The 19,778-nt window shown below is 46.5% G+C and overlaps 1 protein-coding gene across 11 annotated transcripts in view; it reads left to right on the top strand.

The window, feature by feature from the left end:
• The window catches only part of MAD1L1 (MAD1 mitotic arrest deficient like 1), a 380,749-nt gene that overhangs the window by 136,290 nt on the left and 224,681 nt on the right, over positions 1–19,778 (top strand). For all 11 annotated transcript variants that reach the window (XM_021412108.1, XM_021412106.1, XM_021412115.1 and 8 more), the window contains one exon: positions 18,971–19,027. In XM_021412108.1, coding sequence (XP_021267783.1) covers positions 18,971–19,027 — 57 coding nt within the window. The remainder of the gene's footprint in view (positions 1–18,970; positions 19,028–19,778) is intronic.

The following is a 19,778-nucleotide window of genomic DNA, read 5'->3' as shown; positions in this document are numbered from 1 at the left end:
AAGTCTGCTCCTTGCTAAGTGAGTTGCTTAGCAGTCACCCTGGTGCTTAAAGAGCTTAAAATTTATGTGGAAGCAATAGAATGTTTATTTGAGCAGTTAACAGTTCCTCCTCGTCTCTCACCTGACTTCCCCCTCAGTGCTTTTCCACTTTGTTTTACCTCCTTTTTTCCTCCCTTTGATCTGCGCTTTATGCTTGTCGTGCTTTATCCCTGTGCCGAGTTTTCTCTCCCCCTCAAAGGTAAATTGCTTCTTTATATGGCAGAAGGGGTTTCTGTGATGATGGGAGCTTTGCAGAGAAATTTCCTTCCATCTGTGCAAAGCACGGAGGAGTTTGTTTCCATGTTCAGGTTTCTCCTGCCTGCATTCACTGCCGCTCTGCTGCCTTCCAGCCTTTCCACACTGCTTATCTCAGTGACAACTGTAAGAAGCAGTGAGGAGATTGCCCTGCTCCATTTGGATGTCCACAAGGAGCAAATTCAAGTCACTAGAGCTTTCCTGCCGCTGCAGCATGGTGCGTGTTTCACTTGCCCAGACTTCTGCTGTCACTGTAGCATCTTCTCTGTAACTCAAGAGGGAGAAAACAGACTCTCTGGAGACGATGCTAACGTGCTCCACGCACCAGCTAGCACTGATTGCTGAAGCACTCACAGTGCTGGCCGTCGTACTCTGACAAAGCAAACTCCTTGTCAGAATAGCATTTGGAACCTGAGCGCTTTGGCATCTCTCGGCAGATCTGAGCCATCCCGGCCGCTGCTGCGTCCTTCGCGCCTCTTTTCTTGTTTAGAGGAGAGTTGGGTCAGGCTCCGCATCCTCCGGCACCGCTGCAAAACGGATGATCTCGGGTTTGCTGTTCTCTCACACATTTTATCTTCCTCCAGACCTGAGTGCCCTTGTCAAGTCAGGGAGCCGTGAGTTCCCTCCCCTCCCCTTTACACCTGCCAGGGGCTGTGTTCGGGGAGAGCACCTTGCAAAGAGCCGTCACATAAATGAGGAGCGCAGTGATTTGTTAAAGGTGGCAGTCCCTGCACTGTGGGAGCACCCTTAAAACTGGCTGGTGCCGCAGCAGAGCCTGTCTCCGTGGATCCAACACTTTTTTAGTTGGTTGAACCAGATTTTAAAGCCCAATTATTATTATTATTTTTTTGGAGATGCTTCTCCATTTTGGATCTGCACTGAAAATCGGGTGGTGCGTGGCAATGCCTGTGCTGCGGGTATCCTGCACAGAGCAGTTTTGTAGAGGTGGATTTTTACAGCTTGTTTTAGTGTGGATGCTCTGACAGTTTAAGAATGGCTTTAACTCAAGAGTTCCTTGGGACCACAGCGAAAGAGGAGCAGGCTGCCATCATTCTTAAGAAATGAGAATTCTTGGCACCAACTTGTAGAGAGTAAATTGAATCGTTAATGAAGTTATCTGTCCCTTTAGCCTGTGGTACGTGTCAGGGGCTGCAGGAAGCACCCCAGCTGAGCTGAGACCACGGTGCTGCATGGGATGCTTGGAGCACAGCGGTATGCTCTCATTCTGTGTGTCCAAAGCCTTTGTCACCAGCTGGGGACATCACAGCAGCGCCTCTGGAGGCTCTTGCGATAGATGCTAGCAGCCTGTACTCCCCTAAAAATGCTCTTGATTTGAGCAGATCCTCCTGTAGACTCTTCTGGTGATGTTTTGAATGACAAAGCACAAACAAGGCTTGACCTGAGGAATTTGGATTGCCTTCAAATGCACCTGGCTGTAGGAGATGAGGGAAGCAGGTGAACTGGGTCTAAATTCTTACAGTAGATTTAAAATTACCCAATTTTCTAGTGAAGTTTTGGAAAGAGAAGATAACTGATGTGCAGTTATGAGTCATATTTACCACAATAGAACAGAGCAGAGTGTTTCGTATGGCAGCTTTAGAACACTTTAAACTGGAGAGCCTGCTTGCCTGTGCCCAGAGATACAGGCTTTGCAATCAGATGTCTTCAGGTGGAGGAGGAAGCAAGAACACAGCAGGGGTGGGAATGCTGGCCCTGGCAGTGGGCAGGGGTGGCACAGAGGGGAGCTGCTTCAATGCAGCATGGTGCATCTTGCCTCCTGCTGCCAGTGTGCTGCTGGGCTGAAGCCTGGGTGCAGCACCTCTTCCCCCACAGGCAGAGGGAAGGAGTCAGGTTAAGTATCTTCAGGGAATGGGGTCAGGACCAGGTAGCTGCCAGCTTCTTGAAGCAAAGGAAAGCTTTGACAGTGTGCTCACACCGCTTTCCAGTGTCACATTCTACAATTACAAATTTTTTTTTTTTTTTCCATTTAACAGAAATTACATGAATTGCATTCTGTGTTTAATCCAGAGATCTAACTTCTTTGAGTCTTTTCCAGGCTGGAAAGAATGGTGAATTCATGTTGTGTTGGTCTCATCCACGTGGCCCACACAGCCACAGCCCATGTCGCTGCCATGGCAGACCCTGGTGGCAGGGTTTGTGTTCAGGTGTTGTTGAGTGAGCCTTGGTAGGGAATGGTCAAAGCTTCCTCAACAGCTTCTGAGGTACGTGGGGACACAGCCTGGCCTCTCTGCAGTGGGGTGGTGGCATCCTGCAGGTGGCATGCTCCATCCCATCTCTGAGCACATCCAGCCCAGCGTTGCCTCAAGTGTGTGGTTCGTGTACGTGTAGCTCAGCCCGAGGAGTGTTTTGGTGCCTGGATCATTAGGGGCAGGATAACTGGCCAGGCCAAGAACTAGGTTTGTTTCTGTTGGCTCTTCTGTTGCAGAGCCGCTCTGACCAGTGCATCGCACCCTGTTGGAGCTGTGTTGGTGAATTAATTTCCTTGTCAGAAAGTGCAGAAGTCAAGTTAATGTTTAATGTTCTCTAGTTACTAGAACTACTACTTAGGAACATTCTCACGGTGATGAAAGCTGTAGCAGCTTGTGGAAACTAAGCAATTCTGAGAGAAGCAAGGGAGCAAGCATCTTGTGAAAAAATTAGAAGTGAAGATTGCACGTCCAGAAAATGCCACATAAACTTGAGCTATTCCTTGCCTCTGCCTTGCATTAATGACATCAAACAGCGCTTGTCGGGGCATCTTGAGAGGTGTTTTGAACTTGTTGAGATTGGTTGATTTTTATAATGATTGGATTTGAATTCTGTGATTTCTGGTGCTTCATTTCAGGATAACTACACGAGCTCTGCATAATTTAGAATTTAAAGTATGTATTTATAAGTGTTTTCACGTCATCTTTTAATTCACGGTGATGGCCTCCTGTGACAAACAGGGATTCGTGTTTTTATCAATGATTTTCTATTTGAAAACACACCATCAACTTTTATCTATAGCCAAGTTCTTCCCAAGGTGCCTCTGCGGGGCCTGTCCGGGTGCCTCACTCTTCCTGTTCCAGAGCTGGCAGTGCCCCAGCCTTCCTGGAGCGGAGCAGCCTGCTGCTGGAGGACTCTGCAGTAGATCTCTGCCTTCAAGCTCCTGGGCTCGGAGCTCTGCTGAAATCCTGTTGCCTAATAGTCATAATGTGTACTAGGAAAAGGGTTTTGAGAAGACAACAGCAGCACAAACTCGTTCCCATGCATTCCCATGCTCCTGCTCTTTGAAATTTGCCAGAATCTCAAGATCCTTCTTAATACTCTTAACTCTGTTTATTGCAGCAATTAAAACAACAGTAGTTGCTGTCTTAATTTTCTTTTTGAAGCCCATTGATTATTTCCAGTTATGATCTTAATCAGCAGGAGCGGAAGGGTTGTTTCTTCAGGGAACTAATTAGTCTCAACGCCTGGTTCAGCACGGTTAGCTGAACGGTGCCTAAATGCAAGGGGTGATTGCAGTTGTTTTCTTCCAGAAGATACATAATTATTCACCTTTCATGCTTTCTTCTCCAAGTTACGCATTGTAGTTGCTCCCACATCTTCTCCATGACTTTCCCCGTGGACTGGTTTGTCCATGCACTGCAGGTTTTCTTTCTCTCCAGTTCGGGTCCATACTGAGGTCATGAATTAGAGTATGGTACCATTGCAGCATTTGGAAGAAGGTGGCTGGAGTGCTCATCTTCGCTCTTCTCCCTTCCGCTTTACTGAACTGTGACTAACCAGCTGAGTCTTGGAAAAGACTGGGAACAGAAGTGAAAAAGCCAGCTGATAGCAGTGTTCACCAGGCTGCGAGTAAAGATGGAGCTGCTGATACACATTTGCTGTGTTCAGAGCTGGTCCAAGCAAATTGTGAGGAACGATTCTCTATTTTCAGAGGCTTTGCAATTTATCTATTTGTTTTAATCAGAGCTAATGTCAAGCATGCTTTGATTCTGCTAGAAGCTTTGCAGCAGGACGAACTGAAAGCCCCCGCAACTGGAAGTTTTGGAGAAAGCAGCATTGCATTCTTCGTGCCCTGTGGTGCCAGTAACTCCAGTATGAAATACATGGCACATTGACTGGACACACTGCACTGATTGGTATTTTCAGTTTGGTTAAATGGCAATAAGGGCTGTAGTGATCTTAGCTTTGACAGGTGCAGCTTCGTATTTCAGTTCTGTTCAAAACCACATTATAAGCTGAACTGATGCGTGTTTTAAAGCATTGATTTTTATCAATTCTGCATTTTCTTGCCTGCGTTCCAAACGTCAGACTTACAGACACGAGTTCTTGCAACATGAGTTCCTTTTGGAAAGTTGTGAAAACAGCTCATTTTTTTCCCTTGGAAACCCATTTCTCTTGGATGAGTTGGTAATCCTAAATATTTTCAAGTTTTAAAGATGTTAACAGGAAGCTTGAAAGATACGCTACGCTGTATTATTGGCGTATGAACAAACAGTGATGGATTCAATAGCTGTGATTGAGAAAAGAGTAATAATTTTGTAGAGGCTATTTTAAGCGGAATACACTGAGTAAGGGGAGATTTTTGTTGAGGTTTATTTGCGTAGAGGCTGTCACCGGACATTATTTATTTACGCAAAGAAGTAATAAATGTCTGTACCAGTTTTAACTCATGGGAGCATCTCTTGAGAGCCCACAAGCTCTGCACGTTGCCCAAAGCCTGTGCTGTGCCGTGTGGAGCTGGGACCGGGCCTAGTGGCAGCTGCACCAAAACCCAAAGGCCTTCACCACACACGCCTGGGGGTTCCAGGGCTCTGCCGCTGCCATTTTCACTAATTGCTGCTTGGTTTGTTTCTTCTGTTTACTCAGAGATCATCTGAGTGTGCTTAATTGTTCCTCAGCTGCTACGTGGCAGCACGCAGAACTCTTGCAAAGAGGGAGGCTGTCATCGCTGTATGTGGGATTTCCTTGAAGGAGCATTGCTCATCCTGCTTGGCGCAGCTGCTGGGGTCTGTATTGACCGCAGATGCAGATGTATGCAATTCCTGTGGATGTTTATTGCATATAAAATACCATTGGTCTTCAGTTCTTCCTTGATAGAAGCTTGCTTGAAAGCACCAGGCTTTGGTTTATTTTGTGACCCACGAAGCACAGTGTAGCCATAGGTGTGTGTACGGAGATGTTCCTAGTGCTTGTTCAGGAAAGCGTGTCTAAAGAAATGCAGATGACTTGCTTTATGCTCTTAAAATAACATAGCATCCCAGGCTAATTCTAAAGGCATTTTGTTGCTTTGTTGTTTATGTACGTTTCTGAATGCAGTAGATGAGGCTCACAGCTATATAGAGAACTGACATTTATCTGCACGGTGCAGCATGACCTTATCATTCATAAGTGGCATTTCCTCTCAAGATAATGAGCACCTTTTTATTTAGGCCAGACAAAAGCCAAAGTCGCTGTAGCTGATTTCTACAGCCCATTAACACTTTACAGATGATGTTACTGTAATTGTTGCTGATACTGGTTTCTGTTGCGTTCCACTTGCTCTTTGGATAAAGCTCTTGTTTCTGAACAGCAGAGGGGAAGTGAGAGTGGAGAGGTCACGCTCTCGTCCTCGTGAGCACTGGGGAGCTGCTGCGTGGCACAAATGCGGCTGCTCCTACCGCAAATGGAAGTTTTGTATAACCTCTGTAGACTTCCACAGGGCCTCTTCCACAAAGAGCAAGCTGAGAGCAGTTTGGGCACGTGTCTGCTTGCGGTGAACAAACAAGCTGGTGTCTCTCCGAGGTCAGCCCTCCTGACATTTAGGCAAAGGGGAAACTTCAGAGCTGTCTGTCTGCTCGGGTAAGAAGAAAGAACATTTAAGTGTGGAAAAAAACAAAAAGTGTTCACGTTTACAGATCTGTTGCCTTTCCCTGGTGCCACTGCTTGATGTAACTTTGCCTGCAGCATTGGCTGTGCGCTCACGCTCCCCGCACAGCGCCCAGCCACCAGCCAGCGTGCGCTTTGTGGTGGGAGCTCATCCTTGAGTTGGTCTCGGCATCTGTTCTGTCTCCTTGCTTTGCCAAATAGGGGTCTGCAGTGCTTCTGCAGCGTGGCTTTGCTGGACGGAGATTCAGGTGCAAGGAAACTCAAGGGTTTCTAATGGGACCATCACCTTTTGCCTTGTTGGTCTGCATCTGCTGGAGCGAGAAGCAATTGTGAGTTGCTGGATTGCTTTCCTGAAATGAGTTGCTGTTTGGTTCGCTCGGAGAAGATAAACAATTGCATCTCAACAATATCCCCGTCTGGCATCTTTGTTGGCAGGCTCAGCAGAAGGGCTGAGGGCTGAATGGACTGTGTTTAGGATGAAATTGCAGGGCTCCCTGTGGGGTTAATGCTTTCAGATCAAAATTGAGAAACATTGATGAGGCAACAGAAGGAAATAGGCATTTCTGTTCCTTTTGCTCTGTCTATTTTATGGATAAACAAGGGACTTCAGTCCCAGACTGGTTAATCCTGAAAGGCAGTTATTGTGGAGGGAAAGTGCAAGTTTTTGCAACGTAAATTAAACTGATGCTTGGCAGGCACAGAATATACATCACACCTGTGCTGCGCGAGGATGGATTGTTTGCTCTTTCTGTTCCCGTTATTGCCTTATTTTTACCCTCTGAGTACCCTTTTCAAACCTTTTTTTAAGGAAAGGGGAGATATTCAAGATCCCTGCAGGACAGGCCATGCAGGAGGCACGAAGCACCGCGTGCCCACCAGGCTGCCTGGAGAGGAACCCAGCTGGCTTTGTGCCCCTTGGATTCGGTGAGAGTCCCCTTCGGGCTCTGCAAGAAGGAGCACAGGATTAAGAGGAGCATTTAAAAAGGATAATTAAATTGGCTGCTCTGGTGGATGCTGGAAAGCTGCAGCCTGGGGATGTCGTGGGCAGTCAGATGGGCTGAGGGGGAGGGAGACAGGTGGCAACAAGAGCCAGGGAATAGAAGTTCCTGTTATTTCGAGAAACAGTCATCAGTTTATGAGAAATCTTCCCACAAACGCTTTCCAGAAACCAGATTCTCTCTGCGAATGACTTGCATTCCCCCAGCTTTGCTGTTCACTGCCATGCATATTGTCACTTGTGATGTGACTTAGCCTTGGTGGCCTTGACTCCGCTCCTGTTTTGGATGACCCTCACCACAAACCAGCTGCATGAGCGCTTGCAGTGCTGTACTTTGAGTGCACCTAAGAGTACATTGGTTCCATTACGCAGAAGAGACTCAAAGTTGGTCTGAGATGGCCCACAAGAATTTAATGGTAACACAAAGCCCTCTTAGGGTTGAGGGCACGTAGGGAAAACTGCAGTCACAAACTTGTTCGTGCGCTTCATACACCTGAGCATTGTTTCTTTTCATCCATCCTTCCTTCCCCACGTTTGTCCTGAGTTGTTAGCCTCCACCTTACTAACAAATGATTAAGCATTAACAAGAAAACAACTCCAAACCTTGCTGTTGCCTTCGAGTGTTTGCTTTGAATTTGCTGCCTATTTATAAGCCATTCATTTAAGCCACAGTGGCAGTTAATTAGAAATGTGGTGAATCCTTTTTTCAAGAGTGTGCCAAGAGAGGATCCTTTTAGTTCGTTGGCTTTTTTTTTTTTTTAATGATTTTTGCTGCAGCTTTTACACTGTGCTTAAATTCCTTTGGGATTTATTTACTTAGAATATATTCTCAAATGAAAGTGGAAAGGTTTTGCTCCTCTTTAAGGAAGTCAGAGGAGCATGACCGCGTTCTGCAGGGATGCTTGATGTTATCTGAGGGTGGTAAAAATGTATTTTTACACGTTTTTTTGGCTTCCAGTTTTCATCTGGAAGATTTTTTTAACCTTTTTAATGGAAGGACTGTCTCTTGGTAGAAGTACTGCTACCCCTGTTTTTTCTCCCCAGCAGTCCCATGACTTTAGGCAAATTCTGCTTCTAAGCCCTACTCAGCTCGTAGTACAAAAATGATGAGGTATAATATTATAATTGCAAATTGTGACTGCCTCTGTGGCCTTGCAAAGGACACGGGGTCCTTGGGCTTTGCTTTCTCCTTTTGCTGAACAGCGTTTGCACAGATCACCCTGCGGAGAGGTGTAGGGACTTTGAACCAGCACATCCCAAGCAGGAGGCAGGGCGGTGGGCGAGACACGGGGACATGGCAGGTGAGATGGTGCATGAAACCTACATTAATAAACGCGGCTGGGCTTCTGCTGGCTCCACGAGACGTGCTGAGGTGTGGAGCATTGCCAGGGCTTTTCAAGTGAAGGCTGCCTGCAAGGAGCCTGGCAGCCACTGGTGTACGCAACGCCTGGGCATGTAAGCTCCGAAGTTCTTCTGCAGGGGTAGGAGCAGTCTGCTGTGGGTACGTGTGTGTTGGGAATGGAGAGTTTGATTTTTATTGTTTTGTTTCAGCAGCCAGTACCACTGCTAGCTTTTTCCTTTTTTTTTTTTTTCATTTATTTATTATTTTACTCCCACCAACCCTCTTTATTTTTGTGCCGTGGAAGCCTGACAGGACAATGAGGAAGAGCCAGCTTCTTATGGGTGCTGACCCAGAGAGCAGATATAAAATCTCAAGGGAAATTCCTGCTTGGCCTCCAAGTGTGATGAACATACCTTCTGCTTTGAAAAGGAGAATCTCTCTGGTAAACTCACCCTTCTACAGACAGAGCATGAAAATCAAGGTGCAGGACTAAAGTGGAGAGTTATCCCATTCATTTCCTTATCCCCCCTTACTCTGTGCCTCCCCAGCTCAGTTGCACCTGGAGCAGCCCTTGGAGCCATCAGCTGCATGGAGCTCAGCCTGACATTTGGAAAACCCTGTCTGGAAGGGGAATCAAGCAGAGAGCGTCTGCTAATTATAATAGCTGTGTTTAAAGTGTAACGTCTGCTTTATTAAGCAAAATCCAGCCACACACTCAGACTAGAAGCTGCAAATGTGTATCAGAGGAGACAGGTCCTAAACAAACATTCTAGTGGGGAAGCAAGGGCAACGCAAGCATTGCTCTGTCAGAGCAAACATTGCACAATTCTGTCTGGAGGGTGAATGTTGTTTCCTAGCAACTTCCAGGAGTGTTTCAAATTTGTTGGAGACCCTCTGAGATTTAGGCACTTTACCCGCTGTTCTGCTGGATGCCAAAAATACTCTGGTTGTAATTTCACGAGCCTTTCTTTCAAGGGCAGAGCTTGCTTAAACCCTTCCCTGACCTTCATTTGGGCTAGCACAACCTGTCCGGCAGTACAGAGAGCCAGGACGAGACATCAAGCTACATTAAAACTAACCCGGGAGAAGAAAGTTTTAAGGGTGGATCTTTGTTTCCCTGGTGGTGGTTGCTGGCTGGTTCGTGGTGCTCACACTGGGGTGGGTGAGCAGGGAGAAGTCGTTGGGAATATGGCACACGTATCATAAGAGACATCTTTTGGGAAGGGACGCCACGCATCACCAGCAGCTAAAAAGCCTTGGGCAGCTTAGGGGAAGGTGCTGCTCCTCAGTCCTTAGGGGTGCTAGGGTCAGGGAGAGCTGTTCACTTGCCTTCTTTTAATGGTTAAAATATTTGTCACAACTAGAGAGGCTGTAATATAGGAGAAGTGTGAGAACAACTGTGCCCTGTTTCATCCAGGCTCTGTTTCACCTTCAGGCTGGGGTCTAATCCGTGCTCAAAGCCTCTTCTTCCAATCCATTGCTTCCACTCTTGGCAGAGGCTTTCTCCCCGTACTGCTCTTGTCTGAATTTCTGCTCAGATTTGAATTCCTCTGAAAATCTTATTTCAACTCCTCTCCAGGTATTGGTGCTTCTCTCAACCTATACCAGCCATTCCAGGCGGCTTCAGAAGCACTGGCACCCTGAGGCTCTTGGGGTGTACACACCTCTCCTTGGCAAGCAAGAGGATCATCCCCGTATTTAGTTGTCAGCACTCTGGGAAGAGAATGCTGCGTTATGTTGATAGTCTGACAATCTCTCTTTATACATTTAAATTAAAAGTGATACAATCGCATAAATCATTGTCACAGTACTGTACGCAAAGCTAGTGCGATGATACAGAGTAGTTAGGAGATGACAGTGAATTGGGGCGAACGCTCTTATTCTTGACTTTGAGAAGTGCACTGACAATGAATCATTCTTAGTGATGAGATGCAGCAGTGCTGACTCATCGGCTGAAATTAGAAGGGCTTATTTAGGTAGAAATGTAATTCCACCATTTTTTTTCTGATGAATGGATAAGAGCGAACATTTTTGTTGGCTAATTCACACACTTCATCAACTGAATGTCGTTTCTTCTCCCCTGACAATCAAACCTGGCTGGAGGCGACTGGTGGAGGGAGGGAGGGAGAACCTGGATTTGGGGAGGTGGCACTTGGAAAAGCGTACCCAGTTAGGAAATGATGTTTTGGTAGAGATGCTGGCTGTCATATGGACAGCACTTGTAGTTTCTGAGATTCTCTTTTGGTTTCATGTGTGTTAATGTTTGCTCATTCTTCTGTCAGTCATAAGAAAGGCAAATAAAAGTTGCCGAAGTTTGAATTTTGGCAGAAAGTGACAAGCGAATGTACAAGCAACTGTTATCCCCTTCTCCAACCACGTTTCACTGTAACATTCAACAACCTGTCGTTACATCCAGTAGTAAGGGATTCTGTTCCTAAAAACTATTGCTGGAGGAGCAGTGAAAGAGAAGGGGCTCCCTGCCGGGGTTGCACGCTCAGCAGTTTTCCTTGGGTTGGAATACATTTGAGCCCACAAAAGAGAATCTTAGTGGCAGCAGCTTCTCTGATGGGTGTTCCAGTGGCGTGGAATGACTCCTTTGGAGATTCCATCAGGGTCTGGGTGTCTCCTGTGCGTGGCCCGCAGTGTGCTGGCAGCAGTTGGCTTGGCGGAGCTCCATCCGTCGCACTGCCCTGCGCTGCTGAGGAAGCAGCTGCAAACTCCTGTTTCTGTTTGGCAGCGTGTTCTCTCCCCGAGGGCTGCAGCACCACTGGATTAGGATGGAGGGAGGCAGACCTATCGCAAGGATGTATTATTCCCAGCAGAGCTGTGCTAATCTTTTGGTCTCTGTGCTCTGCCTTAGAAAGGCATTCAGTTAAAGCATCAAGGAGAGCCAGGAGGAGAGGAGCTGCTCAGCTGTTGCATGCCGGTTTTGCCTCCACCTCTTCTGAGCCCCTTATTTTTCTGCTACCCGCACCTACCTGCTTTCTTACAAATGTTTCTGTCTGGATTGGGATGCTCTGATCTCCAAGGACTCATCCTTTCCTGAACTCTGCATCTTGCTACTTCCCCAGCTCGCCTTGCTACTGTGTTCCTTAACCAGCGGTGTTAGGCGATAGAGTGAGCAGTGTTGATGGAGTAGATACTAAGAAGTTTAGAATGCTTCTCTACGTTGTGCATTTTATTGCAGTTGTGAAGGTCAGCTTTGCTTTGAGGATCAGGGAGGTGAGGGTACGGCCACCTCTGGACGTGGAGGTGCTCGCATTCTGCACTCAGCGTGCGGTTTAGTCCTCGTACTGCCAGCGTGGTGCAGACCATCCTGTGTGTTCTGTGTCACTAACAGCACCTTGCGCTCAGAGCTGACCTCCTGGGCAGAGATGTTGGATGGTTTCACAGAGTGAGTTTGTCTTCAGGGGGAGGAAAGGAGTTTCAGGGAGTTCAGTAATTTGCTTGGGGCCTCCCAGGCAGAGGGAGAACGAAAGCTGCATCTTTGCTGCAGAACTATGCATCTCCTTTGGAGCTGGGTCAAGTGACTTGCCAGGAATAAAAATGTGGTTTGTTTTTTTTTCTTGCTTGGAGTTGTATCTTCCTTGTGTGAGTCGTTCAGCAGTGGCTTTGCTTGCAGCCCTTTCTCACAGCATAACCAGGGAGAATTTGGTGTCGTTTCATTCCAATAAACCTCCTGTCAGGAACTCTTGTTGTTACTAAGTGACTGACTCTCTTACAACAGAACGTGGGAAGAGGGATTGGTCTGTCCTTGAGACCAAGAGAAAGATTTGGTTATTATCTCTTTGCCCAGTAAATCTTGATAGCGTGTTTGACAGGAGCTCGTGTCTTGCAGGCGTTTTCCCTGCGTTTAGTAATTATAACCATGACTTCAGCAATTTTTCAGTTTGCAGTATCGCTTTTTGTTTCGCACCCCAAGAGCCTTTGCTTTATTCACGCTTCCTTTTGTTCACCAGCTGCTTTTTGTCTCGCACTGGGGGGCGGCATTTCACTGCTGCACATCCAGTCCATCCCTGGGAGCCCGCTCCTGGCGCAGGTAGCAGCTCCTGCTGTTTGCTGTCTGCTCGGCGTGCACAGAGCAGCGACCTTCAGTCCCTGGCTGCTGCAGTTCGCTGCCAGGTGCCCAGGAGCACGAGTCCCTGGAGATATGGGGGTAGCTTCATGCAGGCACTCTGCTTTCGTGTCATTTACGTCACTGCTTGGGGTAAAAAGAATGGCTAAGTCATGCTAAAGACCATGCAAGAAGTGGCCTGAGACACGTGCTGTTGGCTGTACGGTAAGCCTACCCTTATGAGATAAAGCACGTCCATAAGCAGTGGTTTCTGCTTCACCTGTTGCAACTTTTTGAAAGCTCGGTGTCAGTGTCTCTTCGTTGTACGCATACATTTGTGAAATGAGTTCCAAATGCTCGGGGGCTTTCCCCTCCTCCTTTCCAGCAGCCCAGCAGACCCCACGCACCGCAGCCCAGCCCCTGGGAGGTAACGTGGCCATGAGGCTTTTGAGACAATATCAAAGTTTGTGTGTGGCTGTTATTTCCCACATTGTAAAGGATGTACATTTGGTTTTATTACCAGGAGAACTTCCTTGAGAACAGCAAAATTGAATCTGTAAAGCAGCGAGGAAGTTACTTAGCAGTGTGTGTGGTACCCCTCTGTATCACGGACTGTGATCTCAGATGATGCCATTTTGTGAAAGATCACGACGTTACTACTACAAAGCGTCAGAACACCGTTTTAAATTAGAAACAATCATTTAATGACCCGTGTGATTTTGGAGATGCGAGGACAGCACTGCGCTGCTCCCAGTCTGCAGTAGTGGTGCGCCGGTGGGTTGAAGGCTGGCCTCACCTAAATGGGCGTATGGCTTGGAAGGAAAAACAGGCAACCGGCTGGAAGCTGAGTCCCGTGGGTAAGATTTCAGTATGAACACTAATGAAAATTTCATTTCAGCTCTCGCAGTGTTTTAATATGCAGGATCACAGGATGGAAATAAACCCCAGTCTGACTGCAAGTGGCTGAGTTACGTCTGTCACAGTCTGCCACCCCCACGTGTAAGCTGGCTGTGGCATTTATTGTCAAATCAAAGTTTTCTCCCTCTTTTCACCACAAGTCGGAGCCTTATAAAATATCTGCGTGAGAGAGAACTGGTGATTCCAACCATCTCTTCTAAGTGTTCTCATGACATTCCTCCATTGTTCCATGTGATTTGTAAGTGTGGTGCATAGAGCTCTGTTTCTAAATTTATGATTGAATTCTGAGCGTTATGATCAGGGCTTTCCTTATCAGAATTCCTTATCAGAATTGCCCTGGGAGCGCAGCCGTGGTTTGGGGTTTCCTTCTGCTCTTCAGCCACAGCTGTGATGCACGGTGTATTACTTGTGTCCCCTGAACTTCATGGATGCGCTTTTTTCCCCTTCTTCCTCAGCTGAGGCCATCAGTAAGATTTGCTGGCTTGGATCATGTGGTAGATTGTGTCTCTCTTTAGCTGCACACGAAGGGCATCTGCATCTTCTTTTGTAAGTGATTAGATACAAAAGTTACTGGGAAACTACCCAGCTAATGAATGGGGGACAGGCAGGGCAAGGAGACTGAAGTGATGGGGCACGTTGGAATGCCCAGGATTCCATGTTGCTGTGACTGGAAGCAGATATGTCCTTGTAAATTTGTCTGCTAACTTTGTTGAGGAGGAGAGGCAAGAATTTATCTTCGAATTCAATTAATTTGAAATAGCTATTAATTAACATTATACTTAAATTTGCCAGTCATCACACTTGACTTGAATTTGCAGACAACTGTTGCATATAAAACACCGCTAAGGAGACCGTGGGCTGAGGTTTGGGTTGCTAGCTGTGAGCACACAACCCGGGAGCTGGCAGCTCTGTATATTCACCGGCGTTTCATGGGAAAGAATAAAAATGGACTGGGTTTAATCCGAGGGAGTGAAAGTGCTGCTTGTTCTTCTCCCTTGCAAAGCACCCGCGTTGTATTAGTGAGACTGTCAAGGCAATCATGTTTTCTGATGAAAGCGTAAGGCGAAAATGATGTTTCCCAATGAAGACTGTTTTGATTTATTCCCTGCGTGCAGCACCATTTTGCTTCCGTAGCTTTTTGAAGCAAACTTTAATTTTGTGTCTCTGGCTGTCGCTGCTGTGCTGTGCCGAACCTATGAGCTGTTTAACGCGCAACGCGGAGGAGCGCATTAATGCAGGCCCGCAAAGCGAGCGCCTCGATTTGCTAATTGCTTGCGGAGCGGAGGGCATTGTTGCGGAGAGAGCGGCTGCTCATTCGAGATGGAGCAGCTCATTTTTCCGACCAGCGAGGCTCACCGTGAGCTGCTCGCCCATCACGCGGGGCTCTCGGTTCGGCCCGGAGCAGGGCGTTAGGCCAACACCTGCATGAGCACGGCCAGATTGCATGGGTTTCCTTCCCGACCTCCCCCTGCTCGGGCTCCTCCTGCAGTGCTGGAGCTGGCGGAGCGCTGGGCCCGACCCCGTGGCTCCCTCCTGCACACCTGCTGTTTCGCTGCCTTCCCGTTCGCAGTTGCGCTATGAAATACGGTGGAAATAATCACGACGGGAAGGTATAGGAGATTAATTATTGATGAAGGGAAGCAAGCTAAGCAATTCAGAAATGTCTCCTTGGGAGCCAGATCACTTCCTCGCCTTGGAAACTGCTCCTACCCCTCGCAGCCCGGCGCTGTATCGCGGCAAGGCAGGAGCACGGGTTATCTGTCCTTCCCCGCCGCTCTCCTGTGAGGATGACAGTAGCGCTGACAGTAGATTAGACTGCGTTGTCATGTAAGATGAATGTTTTGAGTTGACAAACCCCTTTTTCCGTGAGCTTAAAGTAATTGACTGAATACTTGAGAGGATTTTTTTTTTTCTGCTTGCGCTCCTTATTTGATTTTCTTTACCTGTTTATGCCGCCTTCCGTGGGCAAATTGGACTTTACATGTATTTGTATATCTGATTCTTAAACTCAGCATCTGTTTGCTTATCAGATTTCTTAATGCTTGAGCTCAGTGATCCGTGGGAATTTAACATGGGTATTAAGTAATAAGGATTTCCTCGGAGCTTTAAGATAACTTCTGTGCATATTCTGAAAATGTGTGACAAGTCTTTGCTACCGAGAGATTCCCAACACACTGAGGTGGATGTGTTCAAGCTAAAAGCTCTGAGATGGGGCTGGCAAAGTGCTCCAGTGCTGCTGCGGGTACCAGCCCTGTACCTGCTGGGGAGGGGATGCTCCTGGAGCACGGGGGGCTCTCTCTGCCACCTCCCTTCCCACCCAGCTGCAGCTCCCCGCTCACACCTACCCTGGCTGCAAGCAGACAGGGAGGATGGAAGGGAAGCGAGAAATCCAACACTTCCTTCCTGAAAATGTAAGCAATCAGATGCAGTACAGCAATATTTCTTTCAGGTCCTTCCAAGGCTGCCCAGCAAACGTCCGAAGTGCAGACACTGTGTGCCATGCCGGAGCAGCTCCTGCCTCCCACTGCCGCGCTGCTGGCAGCTCCACCAAAGCACTCTGATTAAGTGAGATGTGGGGAGAAGTTCAGAGCCTAATTTCTTCTTCATAATTAAAAATGTGTGCATCTGTCATGCTGCTGGTGATTAGGTTGTATTTTCTTGTGGCCTAGTAGGAATATGGCAGTGAATCACTTTGCAAGCAGCTGTCCTCCAACAGCTGAGCTAGGTTCAATATTTGATTTAAGCTAATAAAAAGTCTGGGGTAGGGCTAATGTTTACAAACTGGATGTGATAAAGCATTCAGATCATCTGTTGCACAGCCAGGCAGGAGCAGCACAGGGGCCCCAGTGATGCGGGGCTGCACCCTGTGCTCCCAGGAGCAGCTCTGCTGGAGGAACCTCCTCGTTTCCAGGCCTCCATCACATTGTAATGGCTCACAATGCATTAAATATATCCCTTTAGCTCTTCTGTGAGAGCTGTAGCCAAACCATACAGTTAAGAATCTTTTAATCTTCATAAATAATTTCTTCTGGCAATCTTGTGAGCTTGGTTGCTGTTCTCTGAATTCCCACTAGTTCAGCTGCTTGCCCCCTTTGAGATGAGCTGCCTAGAAATGAATGGAATGAAGAAAACCTGCTCTGATTTAATTCCTATCTGATTGCTTCTCCAAATCGTATTGATCTGCTGTTATCAAGCTGCAGCTTTGGACTTGCTGTCCAGGTTTGCCTGTAGGTCTCTGTTGGCGTAACAATGTGACAGGTTTGTATTTGGTTATTTTCTCCAAGACATGTACCAAATAAATGATGGAATATTTCCTTCTTACACACTCATCATTTTGTGTTATTTCTTTCCTGTCCAAAAGTTTTTGCAGCCTCTTCATGAATTGAGATATGGGGGGATTTTTTCTATCCTTCTTTTCTGGGTTTTGTCTATCTTGTACTTTAAGACATTCTTACACCATCTAGTCAAACACGTTCCTAGGGTGCTGTTGTCTTGATATTATAAAGAAAAAACAATAAAAGTGGTCAAAGCTTGGAAGAGTTTCTCAGAGGGGTTTTGGGATGTGCCTGCTTGGGGATACTCCGAACTGAGCTAACAGGAGCCCTGAGCGACCTGGCAGAGCGGACTCTGCTCCAGGCAGCAGGCTGACCTGCCCTCTTCCAGTCTAAATCTCCTCACGATATTGTAGAACCCTATGCTGTCCAGCAGGAGATTGAACAGAGAAATGGCCCTCAAATTGATGAGTGATAGCTACGGGAAGCATATCTGTAATTCTTCATGTCTCTTTGCATCTCGTTTAGAACTGTAGTTTCCATTTAAAGGTTATGTACACCTTCATTTAGATAAGGCTAATGAAAATACAGAAAAGTTTTTTTATTTTTTTCTAAATCAGAAATACTGCATTGGACCTGAGGTGTTGGACGGAGTCTGTTCTAGCCTCTCTCACAAATAGCATCTCTGGGGGGAGGTTTTCTAGTTCTTTGCCACGTGACTCTCTTCTGGCTCCAACCTGCTGGGGTAATTCTGCCTGATTAAATATTAGTGGGGAAAAAAATCTTTCCCAGGTGCCTGCAAATGTATAGTTTCCTGATGTTTCAGCGTCAAACTTGGTGATAATTTCATTTCTCCTTCTTTCTTGCTTGCACGCGCGCTCCGCGTTTGGTTGGGACTGGCATCTCCCGCAGTGTTTAATGAGTGTGTTTCATTTCCCTGTGCCAGGTCCTGGGCTTCTATTAAAACCCTTTTCATCCCATTTGAGTGTCTGTTCCTTAAGTAATGTCACATCATCCCATGCCCCGCACGGCAAGAAAATGTTTTTTTCCATTTCCACTGAGCTCTGCAGCCAGAGCAGTCTTGAGCAGTTTGGTTGTTTGTTTGCAAAATTAACCTTATGCTGTGCCAAACCCTAAGACTGTAATTTTTTGTTTGCTTCCATTTCAGTGCCGTTAGCCTGCAAAGCTAAATGTTTTCCTTTTCATGGTAATAAACTGCATGCCGTTTGCTTCTGGTTTGGATGTAGTCCTCGAAAGACCCATTTTGTGTGTGGAGAGAGGTTGCTAGAGGGGCTCTGGAGGGTTTTAATAAAGATCTGCCTGAAATTGCATGAATTAGTTTGCAGGAAAGTTTTTTTTTTTTTTTGTCTCGTTGTGTTTGTTTCTGTTGTTTAAATTAGCTTCTCTGTCATTGGTGGTGTCTATTCTTTGGGCTTTCTGCTAACCAGAGGAATGCTGATGCAGGCTGGCGGAGTGCTGTGAAATAGAAGACATGGGAAGAATTTGCACTGAAGTAGGGAGCGCGGCTCCTCGCAGCCATCTCCAAAATATCTCCTTTCTAAATCCTTTCCCATAAATAAAATCTCAGAAAGCTCCTCCTATGAGTTGTGTTCCCGGTTCTCTAGAAATTATAAAGAGACAATGTAAGATATTTCCACTCTGGTTTGAGGTCCTTTGAATTTCAAACTTCCTTTTTAAAAAAGGGAAAACCAAACCCTTGCACCGGGACCTGTTGTCATGGGAGTTCAGTCGGGTTGTGTTGCAGGGAGGCTATTCGCGGTGTTCTACCATGATTTTAGAGACTGTTAAAATCAACCACTTGACCCCAAAATCTTCCACAAGGTATTTCCTGTGAAATTATCTTCACAATCAACGCTCCTTTCAGTTGTGCAGCGAGCATCTTCATTCTCTAAAGTTTCTTGGGAAGGAACAGTGAGGAAGCCCAGTTCTCAGACCAGGCTGTAGCATGGAAATCTGGGGTGGATAGCCCAGTGGGTTTCCTCTCTGCAGTGAACCTGGTCTTTCTGGAGTACTGTAGGCTCGTTGGGGCAGGGTTGCCTCTTGTCGTGGGATGCTGAGAGGGTATATCAAGACCCACTTCTTTGAATTCTGTTTTCAATGCAGTGAAAATCGTGTTGCTTTTGGCTTTTTTGATTGGAAGGGGGAAGGAGGATGGTCAAATCAAAATTCCCCAAAACATCCTAAACTTCATTTTCTTTTTATTTTTTGTCTTGAAGGTTCAGATGTCTCAAGTCCTGGAAGAAGTGGGAAATCAGAAGCAAAGAGCAGAGATGGTAAGTGTTCATCTTTATTTATTTATTTAATATTATTTTCTTGACATTTTACAGAGCAGTAACGTATGCGAAGTTCAGTGCCTCTGAACAGCGGATCAGTTCCAAATATTTGGATCTGGACTGCAAATGAACTCTCAAAAAGTTTGTATGGCTGCTGGTAGTCTTGGCACTGCTTGTCTCTTCATTTACCTGGAGCAGGCGTTGGATGAGATCTGGGGATCTGCCATCCTTCTTTTGACAGTTTTTCTTTGGTAACTACTCTAGATCCAAAGGAGGCATTTCATTTCATACTGAATTAACTCCTTTCTTTGGGGACTTTTGATTCACTCTCAAGTGTTCAAAGGACAAGCAGATGAGATGCTGCAATTACCACAGACTAGTTCGTTATAACGTGTTAATTTTCGTCTGGTTTTGTCTGTTTTATTGGTAGCTCCCTCAAGGGCCAAAAGCAGCAGAAGCCACAGGTGGTGTGCCCTACCTATACTGTTAGGAGATTGTTATCCATCGTGTAGTTTCTCCTTTTTTTTATTCAGCTGTGGTCCTCCTTGCTGTTTCGACATCACATTTTCTATAATGGGAGCAGTAATTGATTCTGATTCTGAGTTGATCTTTTATTGTGGGCAAACGTTTGTACATGTTTGTGTGCTCCGTCGCTTTCTGTGGTGACGTAGCTCAGAACCGATACTTCCAAAGAAAACGGAATTAATCCTATTTACCGTCTGATCTCATTACATGCTGCCTTGTTGCAGTT

Source organism: Numida meleagris, chromosome 13, assembly GCF_002078875.1.
Source record: "Numida meleagris isolate 19003 breed g44 Domestic line chromosome 13, NumMel1.0, whole genome shotgun sequence".
NCBI classification, from domain to species: domain Eukaryota; kingdom Metazoa; phylum Chordata; class Aves; order Galliformes; family Numididae; genus Numida; species Numida meleagris.
This window is presented reverse-complemented; position numbering and strand designations above follow the sequence as displayed.